At 64.9% G+C, this 24,944-nt stretch overlaps 2 protein-coding genes across 9 annotated transcripts in view; one reads left to right on the top strand and one right to left on the bottom strand.

The window, feature by feature from the left end:
* Window positions 1-13,657, top strand: part of SLC12A7 (solute carrier family 12 member 7) — a 66,414-nt gene extending 52,757 nt beyond the window's left edge. For 5 of the 6 annotated variants that reach the window (XM_036846797.1, XM_036846796.1, XM_036846799.1 and 2 more), the window contains 8 exons: window positions 4,052-4,247; window positions 4,478-4,647; window positions 4,746-4,877; window positions 5,510-5,617; window positions 7,055-7,233; window positions 7,800-7,814; window positions 10,857-10,990; window positions 12,149-13,657. In XM_036846797.1, the coding sequence (XP_036702692.1) occupies window positions 4,052-4,247; window positions 4,478-4,647; window positions 4,746-4,877; window positions 5,510-5,617; window positions 7,055-7,233; window positions 7,800-7,814; window positions 10,857-10,990; window positions 12,149-12,240 (1,026 nt within the window). In that variant the 3' untranslated portion in view covers window positions 12,241-13,657. The remainder of the gene's footprint in view (window positions 1-4,051; window positions 4,248-4,477; window positions 4,648-4,745; window positions 4,878-5,509; window positions 5,618-7,054; window positions 7,234-7,799; window positions 7,815-10,856; window positions 10,991-12,148) is intronic. The other variant, XM_036846795.1, reaches the window with a different exon arrangement.
* Window positions 13,658-17,181: 3,524 nt separating this feature from the next.
* The window catches only part of NKD2 (NKD inhibitor of WNT signaling pathway 2), a 28,075-nt gene continuing 20,312 nt past the window's right edge, over window positions 17,182-24,944 (bottom strand). For 2 of the 3 annotated variants that reach the window (XM_036848625.1, XM_036848627.1), the window contains 7 exons: window positions 22,666-22,726; window positions 21,332-21,459; window positions 20,875-20,970; window positions 19,976-20,165; window positions 19,376-19,460; window positions 18,778-18,905; window positions 17,182-18,605 (listed from right to left, as the gene is read on the bottom strand). In XM_036848625.1, coding sequence (XP_036704520.1) covers window positions 18,040-18,605; window positions 18,778-18,905; window positions 19,376-19,460; window positions 19,976-20,165; window positions 20,875-20,970; window positions 21,332-21,459; window positions 22,666-22,726 — 1,254 coding nt within the window. In that variant the 3' untranslated portion in view covers window positions 17,182-18,039. The remainder of the gene's footprint in view (window positions 18,606-18,777; window positions 18,906-19,375; window positions 19,461-19,975; window positions 20,166-20,874; window positions 20,971-21,331; window positions 21,460-22,665; window positions 22,727-24,944) is intronic. The other variant, XM_036848628.1, reaches the window with a different exon arrangement.

The raw sequence follows: 24,944 nt of genomic DNA, 5'->3' as shown, positions 1-24,944 counted from the left end.
TGAGTCTTACTCTCGGGTGGGTCCTTCGTCAGCCGTCCCCACGTCTGGGTTGGCCGCTGTGCCCGGGCGTCCGGGTCAGCCCTGCTGTCCAGGTGTCTGTAAACCGGGCTGCGCCCAGAGTTCTCCGGAGCACGCGGGGGAGGCACGGCTGCTTGGAGGGGGTCGTGGCCTGTGTAGCCCGAGGCATCGACACCCGCTTCCTTGGTTGGCTGGACAGCCGGCCCCCGGGGACCCGCCCTGGCAGCCAGCGGCTCTGGTGCAGCTTGTTCAGGGGACTTGCTGGGTCCCCTTCCTCATCTCTCCAGAGGCACCAGCCATTCTCTCAGCATCGTCGTGACCCAGGGGTTTCACGGGGTAGTTGTTGGTGTTGGCTGTGGGTGTAGACGCCGGGGTTGTGGCCGTGATCCTGGCTGTAGACGCTGGGGTCATGGCTGTGACCCTGGGTGTAGATGCCAGGGTTTTGGTTGTGAGCCATGGGTGTAGATGCCAGGGTTGTCTGAGAATTGTATCCTCCCTGTCTGGTATTCCAGTTTCATTCATTCTTGGACTCCTTTTCCCCTGCCCAACTGTTAGTGGGTAGAGTTCCCTGGGTGATCTCACACATTTTCCTTGGTGACCTTGGCCATCTGTGAGCCATGGGTGTAGACACCAGGGTTGTGGCCGTGATCCTGGGTTTAGACACTGGGGTTACGTCTGTGACCCTGGGTGTAGACGCTGGGGTCGTGGCCGTGATGTCGGTGTAGACACCAGGGCCATGGCTGTGACCCCGGCTGTAGACCCTGGGGTTGTGGCTGTGATCCCGCGTATAGACGCCGGGGTCGTGGCCATGATCCTGGGTGCAGACGTGGTGTGTCCTCCTCGCTGGTGGGGCAGCCTCCTTGTGCTGGTGCCTCGGCCTTCTCGACAGCTCCCTGCGTCGGTGTGAAGAAGCTCCAGACCCATGTCCGAGGGTGGGAAGGTCCCAGCTCTCGTGTGCGACATTGCGCAGGCGCTGACGGAGCGTCTTCCCTCTCTTACACTCGCAGGTCCTTTTGTCCTCCCAGCATCTCTGGGGACGGGCAGGGGGCAGAGCGGGGCTGGGGGGGGTGGGCTCCAGCCCTGAGTAGGGGGTCTAAGGCTCCGGGCCCCTGCCCGAAATGGCACCGACTCGGCTGGATTCACAGCCCTCCTTCCAGACGCTAACATCATAACCTGATACGTGTCCTTTTGTACTTTCTCCTGTTGGTTTTTTTTAAACAGACGATCCTGCAGAAATACCACTTAACACACTTATTTCGCTTTGAACTTTTGCTTTTCCAATCGGCCGGGCGCTTGTTTTGTTTAGGACAGCTGCACAGTGTTTGTTTCGTGGAGGTGCTCTGAGTTTTATTCCGTGAAGTTGCTGTCCTGGGGATGGAGGTGGCTCCCAGTGCTTTGGTGTCAGGAAGTGTGGTGTAAGCAGCGCTTAGATGTGTCGCCGTCCACGGGGGATTGCTCCTAGGATGGATTCTTGGAGTTAGAGCCTCCCTCCCTGGTGCCGTGCCCCTGAGGCTCCGAGCCAAGTTCCAGTTCTGGTCTGCCTGGTAGTTTACGTAAAGGCCGGTCCGTGTGGCCGGTGGGGAACAGGGGGACCTCAGGCCTCTCTCTGCCGTCTCTTACTGGGAGGGCTGTGTCCCGTTGCTGCCGTGGGAAAAGGAAGGCACAGCTGGGTTTCGCCCCACATGTCCGGCACGGATGGCGCTCAGAGCCCAGTGTGTTCCCGAGGGGAGGGGCTGGGTGGAGGCGCTCACGGGGTCTCAGGGTGCGGATCCCAGGGGTGCTGCAGTCGGGTGCAGCCAGTTTTGCTGTGCAGCCCACAGCATCTCACCCGCTGGAGGGGCGCTGGGCACCCACCCGGCTTTGTAGGTCGAAGACTGGGCAGTGCACTTGGACCTGCCTCGATTTTTTCAGCGTGTGTCCCGCCGGCGGAAGCAGAGGCCTCGTGAGGGAAGGGCCCTGTTGGTTCCTGCTGGGTTAGGGGGATTGAGCAGCTCACGTCCGACGGTTCAGCAGCTGAGACGTGCTGGCCGGGACGTGGGAAAGGCTGTGCTCCCCTTCCTGGGAGCGTGAACAAGGCTGGTCTTCTGCGGGGCAGGGAAGGGCTCACACGTTGACTTTGGGTCCCACGGGGCGTGGTCCTCAGGGCCCCAGGAGCTGGGTGTGGAGGTGGTGCCCGAGGCCCTGGAGGTACCGCTGGTCTGTCCCTCAAAGTTCCCACGAGGCCAGGGTAGTGGGGGCCCCGAAACCTCACAAGGCAGCGAAGTGGGCTTCCCAGCAGTGGGACAGAAGAACCACAAAACCCCGCTGTGTCTCCTTGAAGCCGTAGCATCAGGTCAGCATTTCCACCAGTGACCTGAGAAGCTGTTGGTCTCAAAGCTGGAATGTGTGGCCTTTAAGCCCCTTGAGTGACTGTCCTGATGGGGCCGAGCCCCTGGCCTCTGGTCTCCAGGAAGTGTGCGTCCAGGGAGCCCTGAACTGCACTGCGGCTGCACCAAGGCGGCCCTGGGTCACATCCAAGCACCTGTTTGGACTCTTCCTTCTTGAGCCAGCAGCCCTTCGACGTGGTGGCTCAAGTCCGGGTGGTCGAGGGGGGACGTGGCTCCGACCCTTCATATGAGGTCCTGGGGCGTCCGTCACAAGTACCGGCAACAGGGGCTTAGAACAACCAAGATTCACTCTGTCTCAGCTCTGAGGCGAAAAGTCACACATCGAGGTGCCCCAGGGCCAAGCTCCCTCCTGAGCTCCAGGCGAGGGTCCTTCCTGCCTCGTCAGCTCCCGGGGCTCCAGGTGTCCCTGGGCTCCTGGCCACGTCCCTTCAGTCTCCACCTCTGTCTTTACATGGCTTCTCTGTGTCTGTCTTCTCTCCTGTCCCTGACATTGGATTTGGGGCCACCTGGATAATCCAGGATGGTTTCACGTCAAGACCCTTAACTTAATTACATTAGCAAAGACTTTTTTCCAATAAGGCCACATTCACAGGTTCTCAGGATTAGGAAGTGGGTGTATCTTTTGGGGGCCACCGTCAATTAACCCACTGTGGTCTGTCCTCTGGCCCCCAAAATGCACACCTGCCTGATGTGCGAAGTACGTTTATCTCATCACTGCATCCTCCCAAGTCTCAACCCCTTACAATGTCAACTAAGTGCAGAATCTCGTGTAAGTGCCAGCAGCTCAAGGTCCCAAATCTCGTCTTCTAAATCACCTGACTCAGGTGGGGGTGAGATTCTGAGTGGAGGCCACCCCGGGGCAGAATCCCTCTGCCCACAGCCTGCGCGACTCGGAGACAAACAGTCCGCGTTCCAAAGTGCACTGCGGGACCTGCACGGGGGACGCGTCCCAGCCGGGGAGACACAGATTGGAGGAGCCGGGGGGTTTGGACTCCAGCGGGGCAGTTCCGTGTGGTGTCGGGCCGGCAGTGCTTCCCTGTGGCTTGAGGCCCCACCCCCAAGCCAGGCCACCGAGGGCCAGTCGGCATGGCCGGCAGAGGACCCGCTGCACAGGTGGCGCTACCTCAAGAGAAGGCCTGCCGTGGTCGCGGTGTGCCGGGCTGCGCTGTGACGTGGAGCTGCCCCCGTCGGGTGCCTGGCATGTGGCCGCGGGAGCAGCCCTGCACCCGCCGGGCATTTCACTCCCGCACCACCGCCTTCTGGGAAAAGCTGTTCGGTTTGACGCGTCCTGACCGAGGTTCCCACAAGCCAGGAGTGAGGGCCAGGGTGTCCCTGTGCAGTAGGGGGTGGTCTGTGACCCCGCAGGTCCCAGCGTGCCCGCAGCGGTGCCCTTCACCCCCACTGTCCTGTGGGCACGCACACGCGCGTGTACTCGTGCTCGTGTGCACACGCAGGCAGTGCCCGAGGGTACCGGGCCCGGCCTTGACTCCAGGTACCAAGGGGCGCCCCCTGAGCCTCTGGCCTCTGCGCGTGAGGCTGTGAGTCTGCGTGGGGCCTGTCCGGCCCCTTGTGGTAGGTGGGTGTGTGCTGGCGCCTGCTGCCCCCGCCCGCCCCTCACCCCAAACCCGGCCCGCCTGTGTCTGCAGAACATCCGGGCCCTGATGGGCACCGAGAAGGCCAAGGGCTTCTGCCAGCTGGTGGTGTCGTCCAGCCTTCGGGACGGCATGTCCCACCTGATCCAGTCGGCCGGCCTGGGGGGCATGAAGCACAACACCGTGCTCATGGCCTGGCCCGAGGCCTGGAAGCGGGAGGACAGTCCCTTCTCCTGGAAGAACTTTGTTGGTGGGTCGGGCCATTTGGAAGCGTTGCGACGGGAGCCCCTTCCCCTGGTCTTGCCCCCGTTTGGCGGTTCCCGCGGGCGCCCCGGCTGGGCCGCAGAGTGCTGGGGGGCAAGGGCCGTGCCCCGCAAGGGGCTTCGTGGGGACCCCGGGCTCCCCTGCCCCCGTCCCGCTGGTGAGTCCAGGCTGCTTGGTTCTGCTGGGTGGGCCTGTGACCCCGTGACCTCTCCACAGACACCGTCCGTGACACCACGGCGGCACAGCAGGCCCTGCTGGTGGCCAAGAACGTGGATCTGTTTCCGCAAAACCAGGAGCGCTTCAGCGACGGCTACATCGACGTGTGGTGGGTCGTGCACGACGGCGGTCTGCTCATGCTGCTGCCCTTCCTGCTGCGGCAGCACAAGGTGGGGGCGGGGTCACGTGGGGGCGGGGTCACGGGGGTCACGGGGGAGGGGGTGGACAGCGGGCAGGAATGACCGCCCCCCCGACCCCCGCCCCGCAGGTGTGGAGGAGGTGCCAGATGCGCATCTTCACGGTGGCCCAGGTGCACGACAACAGCATCCAGATGAAGAAGGACTTGCAGACATTCCTGTACCACCTCCGGATCAGCGCCGAGGTGGAGGTGGTGGAGATGGTGAGCGAGCGCGGGCACCGGGCGGACACAGCTCTGATCTGCAGGGTCCCCACGGCCCTTACAGCCCAGGGCCGGCCTGCTTGGCCTGTCCGCGACATCCTTCTCTGTCCTCTGGCTGTGACGGCATCTCGGGTTCCTTCCTTCCTTTTCCGTGACCTCGACAGCTTCGAGGAGGGTCAGGCGACTTGTCATGAGTCCCTCGGTTTAGGTTTGCCTGATGCTTTTCTCGTGGCTGGGCTGGGTCACGGGCTCATGGGAGGGGGACCCGGCTGCACCGAGCCTGACCACGGGACTGGCCGCCTCCCGGGGGATCTGAGCTCCAGGGCCAGCGGGAGGGTCACGGTCGGTCCTGTGGGGCGCGTGTGGGCCGGCCTGTGTCCGGAGCCCACGGTTGTGGTGCCTCCTCCTCGTGGGTGTCTCGTGTGTCAGTGAACGTGGGTCCCGGGGCGGGTGGAGGGCTTTCAGTCGTGACCTGCACGCTCACACGTAGGGGTGGGGACGCCGGGGCCGGGGCTGTGAGCCCCAGAGGGCGGCCCGGGGGCCCCCAGGCGCCCAGCACGCTCGCTGGGGGACGGGGGGCGAGTGGTGATCAGCGTGTGCTCGCATCTGCTTCCGTGCTTCGGGACCTGTAGGTCGAGAACGACATCTCGGCCTTCACCTACGAGCGGACGCTGGTGATGGAGCAGAGATCCCAGATGCTGAAGCAGATGCAGCTGTCCAAGACAGAGCAGGAGCGGGAGGTGCGTGGGGCACACGGGGGTCCTGCTGGGCCCCTGCACAGAGCGGGGTGTGTCCCCCTGCGCCGCACTGGCCTGTCCTTTCCTGGGCCCCGCGTGACTGTCAGGACAGGGCCCTTGAGGCCTCCTCGAGCTGTTGTCCCCACACCTGGTTTTGTGAACAGCCGGTGGCGTGGCTTCTGCCCCCGCCTGCCCTCGCCACGCGGCTCGAGGTCATGCCCTCACAGGCCCCCGGGGCCGGGCCCGTGTCTGCCCGGCCGTCCTGCTGGTGCGCGGCCCCGCCTCCCCTCACCATGCGGCTCGAGGTCGTGCCCTCACAGGCCCCCGCGGCCGGGCCCGTGTCTGCCCGGCCGTCCTGCTGGTGCACGGCCCCGCCTCTCTTACGTCATATCCCGACCGGCCACCTCCTCCTGTCCCTCCCTCCTCAAACCAGCAGCCGCCAACTCGTTACACCCCTCCCAGCCTTGTCCCAGCTCACGTGTCTCCACGGCCCTGCACGGCCTGACCCTGTCCCTGCCTGAGTGACCTTCGCTCTCGCCACACAGGCCGCTGCGGTTTCCTGGGGGCCCCGACCCCTCACCCCCACAGGCCTCCTCCAGCTCCTTCTGGCTGTCGTCAGTGCCTTCTTTGGACACAGCTCCCCGGGCACCTTGTGTGACATGGGAGCTCCTTCCTCCTGCACCTGCCCTTCCCCAGACTCCATGGCACTGACGGCCCCGCCCCAAGGACGTGGGCTCCCTGACAGCCCCTCTGCTGTTGATGAGTGAGAGGGTGGATGGATGGGTGAGGGGAAGGATGGATGGATGGAAGGATGGACGGATGGAAGGATGGATGCATGGATGGATGGATGGATGCATGGATGGATGGATGGATGGATGGATGGATGGATGGAAGGATAGATGGATGGATGGATGGATGGATGGATGGATGGATGGATGGATGGATGGGTGGGTGGGTGGATGGAAGGATAGATGGATGGATGGATGGATGGGTGGGTGGGTGGGTGGGTGGATGGATGGAAGGATAGATGGATGGTTGGATGGAAGGATGGATGGACAGATGGATCGATGGAAGGATGAGCAAGTGAACGGGCGGATGAGCAGGTCAAGGCAGGGCCTGTGTGTGCAGGGCTGTGTCCAGTGCAGAGATGTGCACGTCAACATCTCGTGTCAACAAGTCTGGAAAGGTCCTTTCTCAGGGGCTTTCAGAGCTGGGACAGGAGGAGACAGAAATGTAGCGATGGGTTTGGTCTGGAGCCCAGGAGGAGGGGTCTGGCCAGGTGGGGCTGGGAGGGCCGGCCCAGACGTCCCCAGGCCCCGTGGGTTGTGCTCTGTCTCGGGTCCGGGGCCGGCCGGCTTCTCTCCCTGTGCACGTCCCCTCCCCGCGGGATGGGTTCCTGCTGTCACGGTGCGGCTGCTGAGTGTCCTGCTGTCCCACCAGGCGCAGCTAATCCACGACAGGAACACCATCTCCCACTCGGCCATGGCCGCCAGGACCCAGGCCCCGTCCACGCTGGACAAGGTGCAGATGACCTGGACGAAGGAGAAGCTGGTCGCCGAGAAGCACCGGAATAAGGACGCCAGCGTGTCCGGGTTCAGGGATCTCTTCAGCCTGAAGCCGTGAGTGTCCACCTGCACCAGCCCGCAGCCACGAGGGGCCCCTTTGCCGCCGTGCGGAGCGGCAGGCACACCCAGCCTCTGAGAGGGCGGAGCCGGCCCAGGGCCGCAGTCTCCTTCCAGGACCAGTTAGCGGGGACGCGGGTGGTGAGTTGGCGGCGATGCCACCGTCAGTGTTCCTGGTGGGTGTCCCAGCACCTAGAGGTCAGGCCTGAACCCCCACGGTGACCTCCAGGCTGCCCGTCGGGCCAGGGCCCATCCCCCTCCTTGGCTCTTGGCTGTGGTGTTGAGCTGAGGGCCCCCAGGGCTGGCACAGGTGCCAGTTGGTGGCGTGGCTGGACCTGGGGAGGGGTCCCGAGTGGGAGACTAGGACAGTATCTCCCGGGTCTTCGGTGGCGGAGCAGAGCTCTGGAGCCCTGAGTCATCGGCGGGGCCCGAGGGGTCAGTCCGCTTGAGGAGGACCACAGTCAGCTGAGAAAGGGCAGCCTGGGGTGAGCCCAGTAGTTGTGCAAAGCGTGTGTCGTGTTTCCTCTTAAAGTAACGTGCTCTCTGTTTTCTCTTCCATGTAGAGAATGGGGAAACCTGTAAGTCACTCCCTTTACGCGGGACCTCGTAGACGTGGTTGCCTGGCATGCGCTGCACGCACAGCCCCCGTGAACCGCGTGTGCGTGTCCGAGTGTGTGCACAGCCCTGTGTGTGTGCAGGGCCCCGTGTGTGGGTGTGCCCGTGAGTACATGTGTGTGCAGAGCCCTGTGTGTGTGTGCACGCCCCAGTGTGCGTGCATGGCCTTGTGTGTGCATGTGTCCATGCATACGTGCTCAGCCCTGTGTGCGGGTGTGCCCGTGTACGTGTGTGCCGAGTTCTGTGTGTGCATGCACGTCCCAGTGTGTGTGCTCAGCCAGGTGTGTACGCGTGTCCGTGTATGTGTGCCTCGGCCGTGTGCGCATGTCTGTGTGTGTGTGCGTGTCCATGTATACGTGCCTGGGCCGTGTGTACGTGTCCGGGTGTGTGTGCATGTCCTTGTATATGTGTCTGGCCCGTGTGTGCGTGTCCGTGTATATGTGCCTGGGCCACGTGCGCATGTCCGTGTGCAGGTGGCGCTCACCCACTGTGGCTTTCAGTAATTTCCTGTTTAGTTTGCTCACTCCGTTCGGAGCGGCTCAGGGCACACACCCGAAATCCCTTCTCTGGGTAGCGCGTGAGGACTGAGGTTGGAGGGCGGTTGGTCCCGAGCGGCTCTACAGCGGAGCAGAGCGTGTGCTGTGCCCGTAGCTGGTAGCGATCGTTCACCCACATCCCTTGGGGCTGGGGGTTCGGACCTCATCTCAGCTCGTCCAGGACGGCGTTTCCTCCCGTCTGCCCGGCACCGGGTGCCTTTTTGCCCCGTAGGAAGCTGCCACCTTTAGTCTCGTGAGAAGGGATGTGGATGAACCTCTGCATGGCCGGCCCCTGGAGGCTTAGGGCCAGGGCTCCAGGGCCCGCCTGGGGTTGCTGTCTCTCTGTGCATCTGTCCACCCCTGGTTCCCCCATGATTTTCGGGCTGTTTTCCCTCCCGTGGGAGCCCGGCCAGCGTGCTCCGTGGAGCCTTAGGACTTGGGGTGCACTTCCTGTTCCAGCCCCTAAACCCGAGTGCATCGCACACTGAGGGAGCAAAACGTGCAGATGAGTCGGGAAACGCTGGGCCGAGTACTGCACCTCCTGCCGTGTTTTCACGACCTTGTAGAGCCCTACGAGTACAGCCTCCTAATTAAAAAGACAAAAACAAGCCCGTGGACACAGGCGTGCGTGTCCCCCCCACAAAAGGCGCGGTGAGCCGTGGGCCCGTGCCCCGCGTGCGCCTGGCAGGGGTCAGCAGGATGCGAGCGGGGGACGGGACCTCACTCCCGTCTGGCTTCTCCTCGGGGTGGGCTGGAGGGGCTCCCGGAAGGTTGGAGGTCGGCCCACAGGTGGCACGTGCCCAACTAAAGGTCGCCGCGGTGGGCGCCCTGCGGGGGGCTTGCTGGCCCCCAGGCGTGTGGGCGCCTCTGTCTCGCCGGCCGCCTCCGTGTCTCCGTCAGGAGCCAAGGGCCTGGGTTTCCAGTCTTGCCCCCCACGGAGACTTCCTCCGCCCCGGGCGGCCCCCGCCCCACGTGCAGTTCCCAGCCTCAGAGGACCCCGTGAGGGAAGCCCTTCTCAGGCTCAGCAATGGCCACGTGTTTCCATTTGGTGGCCTCGTGGCCGGTTGTGGAGGCAGTGCAGGTTTCCGTTAACTTCCTGGACACACGGGCTGCCCAGCCCCACGTCCGCGCCTCTCTCGCCTCCACGGGGCCTGTCATCTTGGAGCTGCGGGTCTGTGCAGACCCAAACTCCTGATTTTAAGATTATATGTGTTTTCAGACTGTTAACCTTGAGAGGCCCTTCAGTGTCCCACACGCATTCCTGGGATCGCCTTGTCCCCAAACGCACTGGTAATTGTGGCCCATCCTGGCAACTGATTCACGGTTCTTGTAACGAAAGACCCCCGACTGCTGTGGACAGAGACCCAACCTGTAATTTTACCAGATAAAATTGGAGAGAGGAAAGCAAGGGCTCCATCTCCCTGTCTCCCTCCTGGTAATTGGAGGCTGTGATTGGATTTACTTGGCTTAAGGGTTGCGTTGATCAAAGGTTGTGGCCCGGAATGCATCCTGGGGGCCTTTCCCTGACCCCTTGTGTGGCGGCCTCTGTGTGTATGTCTGCCCGTCTGCCCGTCCCTCTCATGTCCGAGGCACGGGTGACCTTTGAGCTACGTATCCTGTGTGCGGCCCCAGAGTTGGCGGCGGTGCTGGAGCGCCCAGCGCAGAGGGGGTGCTGGTGCAGCGAGGCGGGTCTTCCCAGCCGGGGGGTCTGCCGCCTGCTTCTTGGAACCCAGCTCACGGGGGAGGGGCCTGGGGAGGGGGAGGGCCAGCACGCAGGTGCCTGAGCGCCTGGTGTCCCCAGTCTTGCTTCCCCGGGGATGCTCCCTTGGGGACCGCTGCCAGGCCTGGTTGCCCGGGACCCCTCGAGAACCACGGGTGCACGGTGGGTGGTGCGCCCGCTTCGAGGAGTGTGGGGACCGGGCAGGCAGTGAGCGTACGGGCACGGGGTCCGGGTCACCAAGGGCGGGGCTCTCGTCCTTCAGCCGTCGGCCAGCTGGACGAAGAGCCGGGGGTGGGCCTCATGGCGGCCGCACTCTCGGCCGGAATCTCCGGCTCTGTTCCAGGACCTCGGGCCTCCGGAGCGGGTGGAGGGCTGGGCCCTTCCTCGCTCAGCCTCTCTGCAGCCCCCTGGACCCCAGCCTGCGTTGGAAGGAGCGAGGGGCAGCGTTTAGGGCAGGCTCAGCTGCAGGGCAGGGTCTCCGCGGGAGACGCTCCGTGACCTAGAGGTGCACGCTGTGCCGTCGAAGGGGCTGCTCCCGCCCGAGGGGCAGTGCTTGGGAGCAGAAGCTGATTCGCCCGGCTGTCATCTTGGCCTCCGCGTGGAATCGCCGTGCCGGGGGTTCTCCGGGTGGCGGGTCTGATCTGTTTTCACCCGCCCTTTCGGACGGAAGTGGAGCGGGCAGGGTGGGGCCTGAGCCCGGCACCCAGGACCTCGGCTGGAGGTGCCGAGTGACCGTCTTCCTCCCACAGGGACCAGTCCAACGTCCGGAGGATGCACACCGCCGTGAAGCTCAATGGCGTTGTCCTTGACAAGTCCCAGGATGCCCAGCTGGTCCTGCTGAACATGCCGGGCCCCCCCAGAAACCGGCAGGGGGACGAGAACTGTATCCTTTCCCGGATGCTGTCCCCGTGTCGGGGCGCCGCTGCCGCGGCAGGATAACACCTCTCTCCTCTCCTGCTCAGTGGAGACGCCCGGGGCAGGGATCGGGAGCTGCGGGGCCCTCGACGTCGGGGGCGGGGGGGGGCGGCCAGCCCGGGTGGCCCGGAGCAGAGCCGCTTCGCCATGGGCCGCCCGCGGGGCCGTGGGCAGGCGGATGCAGAGGCTGTGAGCCGGCGGCTCCTGCCAGCTGCCTGGTCCCCACGTGGCCGGCAGGGGGCCGGGAGCCAGCGGGCGAGTGTGCGTCTCCTCCCCACGTTTTAGCTGCTGGGGCCCCAGGGCAGCCGGGCGGGGGAGCCCCAGGAGTCGCCCCTGCTTGACTCGGGCGTGAGCACCGGGGCCGAGGGGGCAGTGTGGCCACGTGACTGAGGAGGTGGCCTTCCCGGGGCCTCCGTGGAGATCACAGTGGCCCCCTGGGTCAGGGTGGCGAGTGAGGAGCATGTGGGCTCAGAGACCGAACACCCGGCGGGGGGGGTCGCCGCATCACCGACCCCGACCCCTCCTGCTGCAGCTCCGGCTCTGGGTCCTCGTCGGCGCTGGGCTCTGAGCTCCCGCCCGGCCGGATCCCTTCCCGCCCGTCTCTAGGACGTGGCAGAGCCGTGGCTCCACCCCCAAGCCCTTCCCGGCACCAGGTACCCTGAAGCCCCCCGCCGGCTGGAGCCCTCGTGGGCCAGCTGCGGGGCACGAGGCTGTCGTCCTGGCCTCGGGGTCACAGGTCGGCCCCCCGGGGGCGGGAGGAGGTGGGAGGAGGTAAGCAGCCTTGTTCCCGGGTTTTAAGCCTCAGGCTGACCACACGCTTCAGGAGTCTGTGCCTCGTGCTGACCGGGACTCCCCGGCCTATCCAGGGTCTTGGCGAGTGGACAGGTCCCTCCTTGGCAGGGTCAGTGCCCCTCTTTCCCTCACACTGGTCCCTCCTCCCCTACCCCCCACCCCAAGTCTCCTCCCCTGAAGGCCCCGGATCCTGGCCTTCCCTGTCCCGTCCTCGCCTCTTTCTCCAGCCGAGCCCTAACCGGACATGGGCTCTTGGGTGGTTAAAGGCGCTCCGTTCACCCTTGCAGCCACGCACCTGGAGGGGTTGGCTTTGTCCTTGACTCGGTGCCCCCAGACATGGAGTTCCTCGAGGTCCTGACCGAGGGGCTGAACAGGGCCCTCCTGGTTAGGGGCAGCGGCCGGGAGGTGGTCACCATCTACTCCTAACGTCCGGCCGCTCGGGGCTGTGCCCGGCGGGTGTGCGGATGGCGCCGCGATGCCTGCCGACCAGCACCTGCATGCCTCCAGGGGCTCTCCTGTCCGGGCCAAGAGCCGGCACCTGACTCAAGATTTCCTCGCGGCCGAGGGAGGCGCGAAGCCCTCGTGCCCCCCTTCCCCCCACCCGCCCCGGCGAGGCTGGCCGTGACCTGCGACATGGCCGGCCGTCTCGTGGTGACAGAGGAGGTGGGAAGCCCCTTGGATTCTAGAATCGATTTCCCTGGGTTGGATCTTTGGGCTGTCGTGCAGTTACGGTCACTCAGATCCCCCCCACCCCAGGGTGCCTGCGAGAAGCCCACAGACAGGTTGATCCTCTGCAGCTGAGGGCTCGGTGCAGGCCCTTCAGGCGGCCCGGGCTCAGGCACCGGCTCTTCCCAGCTGGGCGTCCGCCTGCGTTTATGCTCCGGGAACCTGCAGGCAGCAGCAGGGGAGCCTTCGGGGCTGGGAGCGCCACACACTTGAGCGTCCGACGTGCACCCGCCCCTGTGATCTCAGTTTCCACACTTCATGCTGGAGAAAGGGGACGAGGCTGCAGCCGCGGGAGGGCCTGTGGCGTCAGCAGTCACGGCACCCGGCTGTCAGCTGAGCCTGTGTGTCCCCTCCCACCGGCACCGACGGTCCCAGCTGTGTTTAGGGCGCTGACAGGTGGTCCCAGCCACATGGAGGGCACTGACGGGTGGTCCCAGCGACATCGAGGGCGCTGACACGATACCTTCCAATGATCCGGGACTGTTTGCACTTTACACGCGTGATCACGTCCACTGTATATTGTCGCAGTAATTTGTGCCTCACTTTCCCGATGGCTTATTTATTTATTTAAACACCTGGGGGAGTTTGAGTGATAAAAGTTGACCATAAGGAGATAGCCTCTGTGAAAGGGGCTCCAAACAGACCAGCCATTGGCCTTCTCTGGCTTCCGTGGGCTCCCGAGGGAATCGGCCTGGTGCATGGATTTCAGGTCAGGCAGGGGCTAAGCGTGTGCTTCCAGACGCTTCTGCAGGGTGGCCGGGCAGCATTCGGCGGCCACAACATGTGCCAAATGCCACAGCTGGGCTGGGGAGTGGGGGGTCTTGGTTCAGTGCTGAGTTAGGCAGTGAAACCCACCTCAGTGGCTTCCAGACCCCTCGCGCGTCTGGGGAGGGGCCGCCAGTCCCTGTCCTAAGTCACATGACCCCAGCTCACGTGGAACGGAGGTGCCTGGGCCTCCCACCTGCCTCCTGCTGTGTCTGTCTACACTGGGCATCCTTTCCATACTGTCAGCTGTGTAACCGTAACTGCAGCCATTTTAAAGTTGACTTCATGTTTTCCTTTTTTAGGCTCTTTGTATGATTTTGTTAGTAGAAGAATAAAATTGTATAAAATCTGAGTATGTTGAAGAATCTCCTGTGACTCGTTCAGCATAGAAATTAAACATTTGGGGATGCTCCCCTCCCTTTCTTTTCTTGGAGGAGTTTTATTTCAGGTCTGATCAGCCAAAGCACACTCAGATGGCGAAAGAATCATCATGTGAATTGGTTGAAAGAAGTAAAAACCAAACGAGAACAACCAAAGCTGTTGGACAGCAACAGGGAGCTGTCCCGTGTCCCCCCATGGTGCGTGTGCAGCACAGCAGTGAAATCCTGCTGTCGGCTGAGATGACTCCACCTGTCGTCTCTATCAGGGTGGAATCGGCAGAGAATCTGTCACGAGGGGCCCTGTGTCCTGACACGGGCTCGTGGCGAGACAGCCCTTCCCGCCTGCGAGGATGTAGGCGTGACCACAGAAAGGAGACTGACGAGTGTTGCCTGGACGTAGAGAAACTGTGGGGACAGAGTTGCAGCTCCTAAATGTGTTAAACCAGGAGACCCAGCAGCTCCACTCCTGGACGTAAAAGCCAGGAGAAACGGATGCCCGAGCAGCCGTGAAAGCGCCTGTTCCAGCACTCACGGCCGCCCCGCTGCGGAACAGCCCACGTGTCAGCTGATGCACGTGGACGAGCACAGCGTGTGCACGTTTGATGGTGTGTGACTCAGTCCTGAGACGGACCAAGTGCTGACGCTGCCACACAGGTGAGCCCCGAGAGCGTTCTGCTGTGAGAAAGATGCCGGGCACGACCGTCAGGTTCCCGTTACGTGTCCAGAGTGGGCAGAGCCACAGACGGACCGGCTGACGGTACACACGGGGGCCGGGGTGGAGAGTGGGAGCCCCTGGCGGGCACGGGGTCTCTGTTTAGGGCGAAGAGAAGTGTTCTAAGGAGGTGGTGAATCCTCAGCCTCCCCGGCCGCTGCCCCCGTTGGCTGCCTCCCCGGTTTCCCTGGCAACGTCTGACCCCTGCTCCCTCCCAGCGCCCCCCTTGTGCTGCCCCCTCGCCGTGGACGCCAGCAGCGGCTCTAACCCTGGCCGCCCAGCTGTGTCTCCGACCTGCTGTTTGCAGAGTCTGGGGAGGCACGGAGCGGTCGAGGCCCTCCCCGCGGTGCGCGTGGACCCTCAACCTGGAGCTGCCTGGGGTCGCCTTGGGGATGCAGCCCCGCCGGACTCAGCGCCAGGCGCTTCGGAGGGCGAAGAGGCAGCTGGGGCCGCGGGCTTGTCCATGGTTGGCTCCCCCCTGGGGCAGCGACCCCCCAGCCACCCCCCAGCCCTGACGGAGGCGCCGTGGGTGTGTGTACGGTGGGAGCAAGTAGCTCGCGAAGCCCGTGGGAGGCCCCGGGTCCCACTTCTTGGACGATGGCCAGTGGCGGGCACCGCCCTCCCGGTCCTTCCAGGCTCAGACTGGGCGGCGGCTGTCCTGTGTCTGGTGGTGGCGGGCGGCGTCCACTCACTCCCTCACTCCCTCACTCACCCTCCGTGCTCGCTGGGCTCCCATGAAGAGCCTGGGCCCAGGACAAGCTGTGGGTGCCCCAGGAGCAGACGGGAACGGGCCCCACAGGCAGCAGGCACAGGCGAGGCCGGCCCGGCACGCGGGGTTGGGGCACGGGGCTCATCTCAGGCGCAGAGACGCATGAGGGCTGCAGGCAGAAGTGAGGGAATGAGGCAGAGAGTGGCCTTGGGAGCAGGAGTGGGGCCCGGGGTGGGGGCCCTGGCAGGCTGTCTCCTCCCACGTCCCACACCAGGTGCCACGAGTGCAGAGACATAACTGACCACGCCGTGTCTGCTCAGAGGGACACGGAGGAGAGAGGCTCCCGGGCTCGGGGGGGCAGGCAGGGGCCAGTGGCCTGCGTGGTGTGGCACCGGGAAGCCGGGCTGCTTGCTCTCTGGATTCACCTTTGGGCCGAGCAGACAGGGACCGCACGCACGAGCGGAGCGGCCGAGAGCACAGGCCCGGGAAGGGGGCGAGAGGGGGGCCGGTGTGTGGACAGGGGACCAGGAGGTGGGGTGGCCAAGCTGACAGCCCTGCGATCAGCCGAGGACCAGAGGCCATGCCCCCGAGTATCGCAAAGACCTTCGCTCACTCGTACCAGGGGTATCGGGCAACACGCTCACCGGGAGGGCCTTCTTAGGAAGGAAGACACAGGTTGGGCCAGTTTCGGGATCGTCCAGTAGCCAAATCTACACTTAACAACAAATAAGTAACGAGGCGCTTTGCTTCTGTTACAGAAGGCATCTCTCTGCACTTGACCAGTCACCACGCAGCTTTCCTGGTGGACCCGGCGCTGGGGCCTCTGGCTCCTCCCTGCCCCACCCCCCCGCCCAGGCCCAGCGGGCAGGAGCTGCCCCCAAAGCAGGCTGGACACAGCTCCGCTGACCCCGCCCACCTCTGTCTCACAGCCTTTCTCCCAGGAGGGCATCTGCTTCCCCTGGCCCATGTGGTCCCGGGGCCCCGCCCCAGGTCAAGCCGCTGCATCCACGGGAGACAAGCTGTTCTCCACGTGTGGACGTTTAGTTAATGTGTCCGCGGCCGCCCAGGGCCCTTTGTGTGCTCGTAAGTCATCTTCCTCGTCGCTGCTCTCAAACGGCGCTCTGTCCCTTTCAGCCGTCCTGGACCCACGGTGGCGGCAGGGAGGGTGGGCCTCTCTCCTCCACGGATCCACAGGCAGCAGACACACACACTCAGCTTCTGGTCCGTTTGATGGCATTTCACTTACATTTTGTCTTTAAAACCGGCGTCTGGACTCGGGCTGACGTTGAGGCCTCAGCACACTCCCGGTCGGCCAGCTAGCTCCGCCTGAGGGTGGCGTGGGCGGTGGCAGGGCTGGACGGGTCTGCTGGGACTGAAAGTCCCCTCATGGGGGACCGGGTGCAGGAGCTCTGCACACACAGGAAGGGACCGGGGTCGGGGCCAACATTTGGTGCCGAGGGGCAGGTGACATGGAGCTGGGTTCACGACAACAGAATGGAACGTGGACTCATCCACGCGGGGCCACACCTGGCCGCTGGCCTCTGGGCCACCCGGGCCCGGCCTGCGTCTGCTCCTGAGATCCCCGGAGCCCTGAGATGTGGGACACCTGCTCCTCCAAGCACGCGGGGTGCAGCTCACAGTGACGCCAGCCACTCGGAAGCCCAGAGGGTTTTTAAAGCAGCCACGAGCACGGCACCTAGAAGCGGGCAGGAGGAGACGGAGGCGAGGTGCATCCGCAAAGAGCCAGCGTCTCCACGTAAGCCTCGGCCCACGCAGCCCCAGACAGAGGTGTGAAGTGTGCCCATAGCATGAGCCCAGTTTTAGGCTTAGGGGTTTTTTTGTTTTGGTTTTTTTAGAGCAGTAAAGTGGGGGAAGAGTTATGCATGAATGCGGAGCTCTGTGTGCCTGCACGTGCGTTAATTTTACTTCTACAAACGTACAAACAGCGACGGACATGCTCTCTCCGAGCACCGTGGGCCCGTCCCAGCTGAGCGGCCAGCTGTCTGCACCCGTGGCCACACGCTGGTGCAGCGGGACAGACCGATTCGATTGAAAACTCACTTTAAAACAAGGTGTGACATGTTACAAAATGCACGTATTTTTATTATGACTGGGGAAGAACTCAATCACAGGTCAACCACCAATTTGCTTTATCCTTAAACACAGTGCCAAGGAGGCAAATACAAAACCAGCTGCACCAATTCACAAGTTGCCCGTCTCAGACGGAGCCGCGGCACGTCCTGCCTCAGGGGATCCGCGGGCCACCCAGACTTCCTGCTCGCCTGCAGCCCTCTTCCCAGCCTCCCAAAGGGAATCGCGCTTTTCCAAAGCTGAAGCTGTGTCCGGCGCTCAATGGTTTACGCCCGCCTCCTGTCCGGCTGTCCGTGTGTGTCTCGGGGGCGCCGGGGGCGCCCCCACTTCCCTGGCCCCGCTGGCCACCTCTGTGTCCTCTGGGGATGCTGGTGGCACCGCCTGTGGCCCTGCCTGGCCGCCCCTCCTCTTGGCTTTCACCTCCGCCTTTCTGGACTCCGGCCACTCCCCTGGCCCCCCGCGTGGCCACCCTTCTCCCCCATGATCCGTGCCGGCCTCGCACGCTGGAACTCGCCACCGCACACGTGGCCCCGAGCCGCCCCTCCCGGCTTCAGCATGGACGAGCCACAGGAGCCACAAAGCCCCCGGCCACCCGGGGCCGGTGACCAGCCTCGCGCCCCCTGCCGCACAGGAGACGCACCCAGCGGGGCTCCGAGAGGAGAACACGCCGAGGCCGTCCGAGCAGAGTCCCTTCGAGCCCGCGGGCCTCGCCGTGGTACCGTGACAGAAGCAGGTGCAGGCGGCTAAGCGTACGAGTGTGTTCAGGATGACACAGGAAGCTTCGGGGTGGGGTGCCGCGGCGTGAGAGGCCCCTCCGCGTGGGTCCCCGGCGCATCGGGCCGCTAGGCCGGGTGGTGGTGGTGGTGGTGGTGGTGGTGGTGCTCGTGGTGGTGGTGGTGCTCGTGGCGCTGGACCGCCGGCACCGCGTAGGCCTCGCCCGGCAGCGCGGGGGGCAGCTCCCGCACCGCCTCGTGCTCCAGCGCAGCGGGCTGGCCCGGCGCGGCCTTGAGCGGCGAGTGGCCCTCCCGGCCCCTCTGCCGGCACCGCCTGTGGCCGTAGGGTGGGGGCAGGGACTGCGGGACATGGTGACCGTCCTGGGGCGGGGCCTGGGCTTGGGGGGCCGGCGGGTGGAAGCTGAAGGCTCTCCCGGGCCTGCCCGCGCCGGGGGCCCCAGGCGGCCGCCCTGAGCCCTGGGGGGACCTCAAGAACGGCCTCTCCGGCCCCTTCGGCCGGGGCGGCAGGTCCAGGGCCCGGGGCACGGGCTCAGCGGCCAGCAGGGCGGGCTCAGCCAGCCCCAGGCAGCGGCGATGGTGCGCGGCGTGCGCGTCCGACTCCTGGGAGCGGGACCGGCCCTGCGGGTGTGCGGCCCTGGCCGGGGGCTCCTGCCTGGCCTGCGCCGGGGGGGACCCTGCAGACACGGCACCCGTGAGACCCTTGGCGGGGCCTGGGACATCCCACCCGGACCCAGTCCTGCCCGCACACCTGAATGGCCCACTCTGGGACTCGGGGCCCCAGCTGGGTCGCCGCAGGGACCCGGAGCCCTCAGGCCTGGCGCCAGGGGCCCGGTCTCCAGGACCCACCTGGTCCGAACTTAGACGCGTAGTTCTCGATTCCCGCCAGGTCCAGGTAGTGGTTTCTCCGCTCCGTGTTCTCGTCCACGCAGTACGGCCCCCGCTCGGAGCAGGGGTGGGGGTCGGCGGTGGGCCTCCTGGTGCAGCATGGGGGGCAGGGTTTGCTCTGAACAGCACGCCCGCCCAGAAGGGGCGGGTGCTAGGACAAGCAGGGGCCAAGGGGACCCCAGGACCACGGTCCCACCCAGTGTCCTCCGCTGTCTTTGCGTCACCTAGGACGCCGGCTAGGGCTCCGTGGCTGCTGCCCCAGTGAGTGGAGCCATAGGGCACGGGAGCAGCTGGGCTGAGGGTCTGGAGGCCGAACCCCTGCTGCCCTTCAAGCCCCACGGCCTCTCAGACGACGAGCGCCCAGCTCCAGCCCGAGTGCCGGCCACCCACCCGATGGCAGGGAGTGACCGGGGCTCCCTGGCCGCATGCAGGCCTTTGTGCCCAGGTGCCCATCCTGGCGGGCCACCCCAAGGGGACAGCCCCGGAGGCCTGTGGGACGCAGGAGTGTGGCTGGGCCGCTCGCGTCTGAGGAGGGCAGAGCTGGACGCCAGCCCCTCACCTGATGTGCGTGGACAGCCTCTTGTCGGCCACCCTGGGGTCCTCGGGGAGCTCCGCCTCCATCCTGCATCGAGTGGGCTCCCGGTCTGAAAGAGGCAGGTGGGCACTCGTTCACTCACCCACTCGTTCACTCATTCACTCATTCAATCACCCACTCGTTCACTCATTCATTCAATCACCCACTTGTTCACTCATTCATTTGCTCACTCATTCACTCACTCACTCATTCACCCACTCGTTCGCTCACTCATTCACCCACTCGTTCGCTCACTCATTCACTCACTCACTCATTCACCCACTCGTTCGCTCACTCATTCACCCACTCGTTCGCTCACTCATTCACTCACTCAAGCACCCACGCACTCATTCCTTCACTGAACAAGCAGCTTCGAGCCCTCGCCAGGTGCCAGGCCCCGCTTTCCACGCTCAGGAAGCCACAGAGATTTTTTCTGTGATGGGGGCACTGAACAGTAGACACAGTTAACACCCCCCGGCAGGGTGAGTGGGAGCTCTGGGGAGATGCAGTTCGGGGGCAGGGGGTGCAGGAAGCCTGCCCGCAAGGAGGGGTGGGCTGACGTTTAAAGCAGGGTCTTCAGGGCACCTGAGCAGGGAGCTGCTGCAGCCCAGGAGCCCAGGACCTCACCCTGGCCGGCGGGGGGACCTTCCTTCCTCTTGCTGGAGGGCTCAGGGCTGACAGTCAGCTTCACTCGGAGGGTCCTGCTGCTGCCCGAGGAGTGGCTGACCGAGGCACCGACAGCCTCGTAGATGGTGTGCATCAGACTGGACATGTCCTGAGGGCGGGCATGGACGTCGTGGACACAGGCAGACCGGGGGAGGACCGCCCCACCCACGCTGCCTGCTCCCGCCTCCAGGCTGCAGGCCTGACTGATTCACTCGGCACCCCAGCAGAGCCCAGCTAAAGGAGACAGCTTATCTGAGACGCCCTTCCTCAGTCCTGTGAATGCACCACGCGGCCTGAGCCAGCAGCCCTGCTGGAGTCACATCTTTCCGACCTTTTAAATTTCAAACCGAATCTATGTTCAAAAGACTTAGCAATCAGATGAACTATCAGATTTTGCTTTTAACTCAAACACACTTATTTTCACTCATCCTACGTGTCTGCTTCCTTTCAAGAGGCACTTTGCCCCTCCTGGAAACGCAAGCCAGCAGAGTGCCGGGGGCACCCCTGGGGCCCTCACCGCCCTGCGGAGGGGAGGGGCTGCTGGCCGGGGCAGAGACAGGCGTGCGGGGCTCTGCCAGGAACCGCACAGACAGCAGCCGGGCACGGGAGCGGACACGGACTCCAGCCGGCTCTGCCGGTGACCCGGGTCCCGCGGTGGCTCCCCTCCCGCCCCCCGCAAGCCTGTCCCATGGAGGGCGCCAGCCTCTCCTGCCACCCTGGAGGGGCTCAGCCTGTCCCAGCGTGGAGGCGCGGGCATGGTTGCCTGTCTGCTGCCAGCGCCCCTCCAGGGGCCGTCTGACGCAGACACAGCGTGTCACCTCTCGGGTGGCCTTGCCACTGTTGTCGAAGCCGTAGAGCGTGAACGTCCACTCCTGCCGGTTGTCCTCCTCCACGGAGACGTCACACTGGAGTGCCTGCAGGGGTGCGCGGGGACAGGCGGGGCCATCCTCACCCTCGCGCCGGGACCCCGACCCCCCGACCCCCGCCCTGCCCTCCAGGAAACGGGCCCCTCCCTCCCGGGCGGGCGGGGAGGTGAGAGGTCGGTACGGTCGACTGCTGGATCATTTCCGTGGTGCTGGCACTGGCGCTGGGGAAGTGCCTTGAATTACTTGGGGCCACACTGGCCAGCTCTGGCCGAGTGCACGGCGGCACCTCCACCCAGCACAGCCTGCCGCGTGGAGCTGCAGGGCGCAGGGACCCCGTGTCAGCGCAGTACGTGCCCCCCCCCCCAGGCGCCTGGCCGCCTGCAGGAGCGGGAGCAGGGCAAAGACCTACGTCCACGTTCAGGCGCCGCCTGCCCAGCCCGCGGGGGCCCTCGCGGCTCGCTGCCCTTTCTCCATCGTCTGTGCCGAAGAGCTGTCCCGGGCCCTCTCGGCCCTCGGCCTTCTCCGGCGGCAGGGCCACTGCAGGGACGAGAGGGGTGGCGCGGGTCCGTCTCCCCTGGCCCGGCCCGGGGGCTGACGCAGGGCTGGGGAAGGGGTGTGGCCCCGGGGCCACCGAGTCCTCGCCGGGCCTGAGACCCTCTCCAGACGGGTCTGGGCTGAGGGCCTGGGCTTCCGGAACACGCGGCGTCGAGGGACCTGAGCGGAGGCCAGGGCGGCCCTCCCCGGGGTGAGCCGTGGCCGGACGCGCGCCCCTGCCTCTGCCTGCCTGGCTGCAGTGGTTCCGAAGCCTGGGGCGGGAGCGGGTGCCCTGCAGGCCCACAGGCAGGCAGCCCGGCCCGAGGGGCCTCCAGGAGGGTTGCTGCACTTGCTGTCTGGCTTCCCCTCCCCAGCGACACGGTCCGGTCTCCCAACAGCCCGCGACTCCAGAGCCTGGGAAGCTGCCTGTGCGCCGGGCAGCCCCCTCCCCGACCTCCGGGCCCGACGCACAAGGAGCGCTCTCGTCTCCGGGCTCACTCACTCCCCAGGACAGGAGCCGGGCGTGTCTGGGAGACACACCGCTGCCAGGAGACACCCGGGGCCCGAGCTCCTGACCAGGGCTCGCGGAGCCCCTCCGAAGACAGCCCTGCCGGTTGCCCTCCCCGCCCACGTAATGCTGAGAACACTCACCCGGAACCTGACCCTCGGACAAGCCCGGTGGTCACCTGTCACACTCCGCAGGTGGACCTGCTCCACGCAGATGCACACGTGTGGCGGTGACTAGGGCGGTCATGCTTCACACGCAGACCATTTTGGGCAGCCTTACACTAATGCGGCACATCACACCCACGGGTGACCCGTGGATTCACCGAAACGCCCATGTGCGGAACCTGTTCTCCGGCCCACGGGCTCGCGGGTCTCCAGGGACGTGGACAGGCAGAAGCCCTGAGATTCGCCTTTTGCTTCTCCAACCCCCAGACCGAAGTCCGTGTCGTCTCCACGTGACAGAGCCCACGTGAGATGTGTTTCTAAGCACATCTAAGAACAATTTGCTTTTAAGACTGGGGAACCCGGCTTGCACCTGCCAACGGCCACCGGTGGGGACCCGCGACCAGCCAGGGCTGGCCTGGGTGTGGTGGGATAGGTCGGGGAGCGTGGGGCGTGGGTGGTCCCCATTGTCAGGGTGTCCTGGGGGCAGGTGCCTGGGGTACGGTGTGGCGTCCGTGAGGTCTGGAGAGCAGGACTTACCCTCTAGGGGACACGGGTCGTCCCGGAAAGGTCCTTCCTTGGGGTCCCCGCCGGGCAGCTCCTGCAGGGAGAAAGGACAGGGCAGACGGTGTGCACCCCAACACGAGCTCCGGGTACCGGAACCGGACCCCACCTCCTGGGGCGTCAAGAGTTCTTGGTCTAGAAATACCAACCTCTCCACACTCACTAAGCCTCAGATTTTTGAAAGTAAAACACACGCACATCCCTGGATGTTGTCTGGTTCCACGAGAAGCGTCTCCAGGACGAGACATGGTGCCCGTGAGAGCGCCAGGGCTTCAACAGGAGCCCCGCACAAGGGATATGGTCTTTGCCCGAGGGCGCAGCCACAGTGAGAACAAAGCTCCGGCCTGGCCTTTGCTGCGAGAGGTGGGCACAGACCAGAACCCTGGGCTGCGGACAGGAGAAGCCGCCTGTCCTCTGCTCCCTGGCCCGCACGCAGCATCTCCTGTCACAGCCGGGCAAGAACCCGAGTGACCTGCCCCCGAAACACCCACAAACCCAGGGGCCGGGCTGCAGGGGGACAGCATCTCCTCCAGGGCGGCCAGGCCAAGGGCACAGACAGAAGCCCCCCGGCTTCCACAGCCGATCCCAAGACCAGTTACGGAAAAACGGGACAAGACTTCCGACGTATCCAAAGGGTGTTTCAGCCAGGAAGCTACAGAACAGAAGTTCACGTGGCCCGTGGAGACAGCCCACAAAAGTCAGAGCACAGAGACGGGAAGATGGGCGACGTGGCCAGGGAAGCTGCCTCAGACCCTGGCTCCATCTAGTGTCCCAGTGGCGGGTCACACGGTGCCGCCCCCAGGACCTGGGCGTTTCCCCCGGTGACTCCTGGGCAGACGGACGTCTCTGTCCCCCATGTTTCCGTTCTGACTCCGAAGCCACAGAGCTGTTGAGAGCCCGGCCAAGGATGCAACGTTCAGACGTGTGTGTGGACACGGCCCCCCAGGCTGCTTGGCTACACGGCCCTCTTGGGCCCCAAGGCTCTATCAGACCTCCTGACGCAGCATCTCCAGATCACTTGGGGCCCCTCATCTCTCCCAGGGGCTCAGGCCCAGGCTGGAGTCAACTCGGCAGGAGGCCCAGCGGGGTTGCCCCGCCAGGTCACCTGACACCCCACAAGCTCGGGGTCCCGCGGGGGATGGTGGAGGGTTCCGACCGCTGCCCCTCAGGCTGCGGGCAGTGGCGGGGGACCAGCCCTGACCTGTCCACAAACAGGCCTGACGTCATCTCCACGTGCCGGTATTGTTGGGTCAGATTGTCCCGCTGCCACCTTGTCACGCAGACGGACCTGGGGTGGGAAGCACTGTCACCACGCCGGTGCCTCAGAGGGCGCTGATCAGGCCCGGCCGGGAGGGACCACGTGCGGGACCAACTGGGTGGCAGGGAGATGGGGCCGCGCTCTCAGGAGCGGGGGCCGCCTGGCGGCATCCTCGCCCTGGCCGGTGACTGCAGGAGCCTCTGCCGGCCCGAGGTGCCCCGGTCACCACCAGAACAGCAGAAGGCCCGGTGCCGGCTCGGCCCACGTGGCTGTGACACTGGTCCCTGCTCTCAGGTTCCCCATCTAGGTGCCTGACGCCACCAGCCAGACCCAGCCCCTCGCGCCAGGCCCACCAGTGCCCTCGGGATGGCCGTGTCCGTCGGCAGGAGGGGAGGGGACATGGGCCATCCGCAAACACAGCTCTGCATGTCTAGCTTGTTCTTTCTGAGAGCAAACAAATCAAAACAAAAACCACGAAAAATACCTAGAATGCTTTTACCCAGATTTTCAAACTGATTATTTTGAAGAAGGCCTTGATGACAAACACAAACCACAAACACGCCCTAAGATACTTGGGTCCACGGGAACGAGGAGACAAACGCACACCTCCTATTCTGGGCACGCGCTGCCCTGGGTGAATTCAGTGAGGACCGGCCCGGACGTCCCGCTCTGCATGGGGAAGGGAACCCCCCCCCCAGGCCCTGGGGTCTCCCCAGGAACGCGGGTGCAGCAGGGCGGGGCCGAGGGACACAGCGTGGGCTCCTCTGGGTGAGATGCCGGCTGTGCTGGGGGCCCCTACGCACGTGACGTCAGGGAACCTGGCCTGGGGCTCTGACGGCCGTGGGCGCCACAGGAGCACCTGGACGGTGCAGGGACCATCGCTGCCCAGACGGAGCCTCGAGGAAGATGCGGGGTGGAGCCGGTGTCGCTGGGCCCAGGAAGGAGGGGGACCCCTGCCGTCTGTCTCCAGAGCCTCCACAGGTGCCCCTGGCATCTT

The sequence above is a fragment of the Balaenoptera musculus genome, chromosome 3, assembly GCF_009873245.2.
Source record: "Balaenoptera musculus isolate JJ_BM4_2016_0621 chromosome 3, mBalMus1.pri.v3, whole genome shotgun sequence".
Classification (NCBI taxonomy): Eukaryota; Metazoa; Chordata; class Mammalia; order Artiodactyla; family Balaenopteridae; genus Balaenoptera; species Balaenoptera musculus.
The sequence above is the reverse complement of the archived record's forward strand: the minus strand, read 5'-3'. Positions and strand labels throughout refer to the sequence as shown.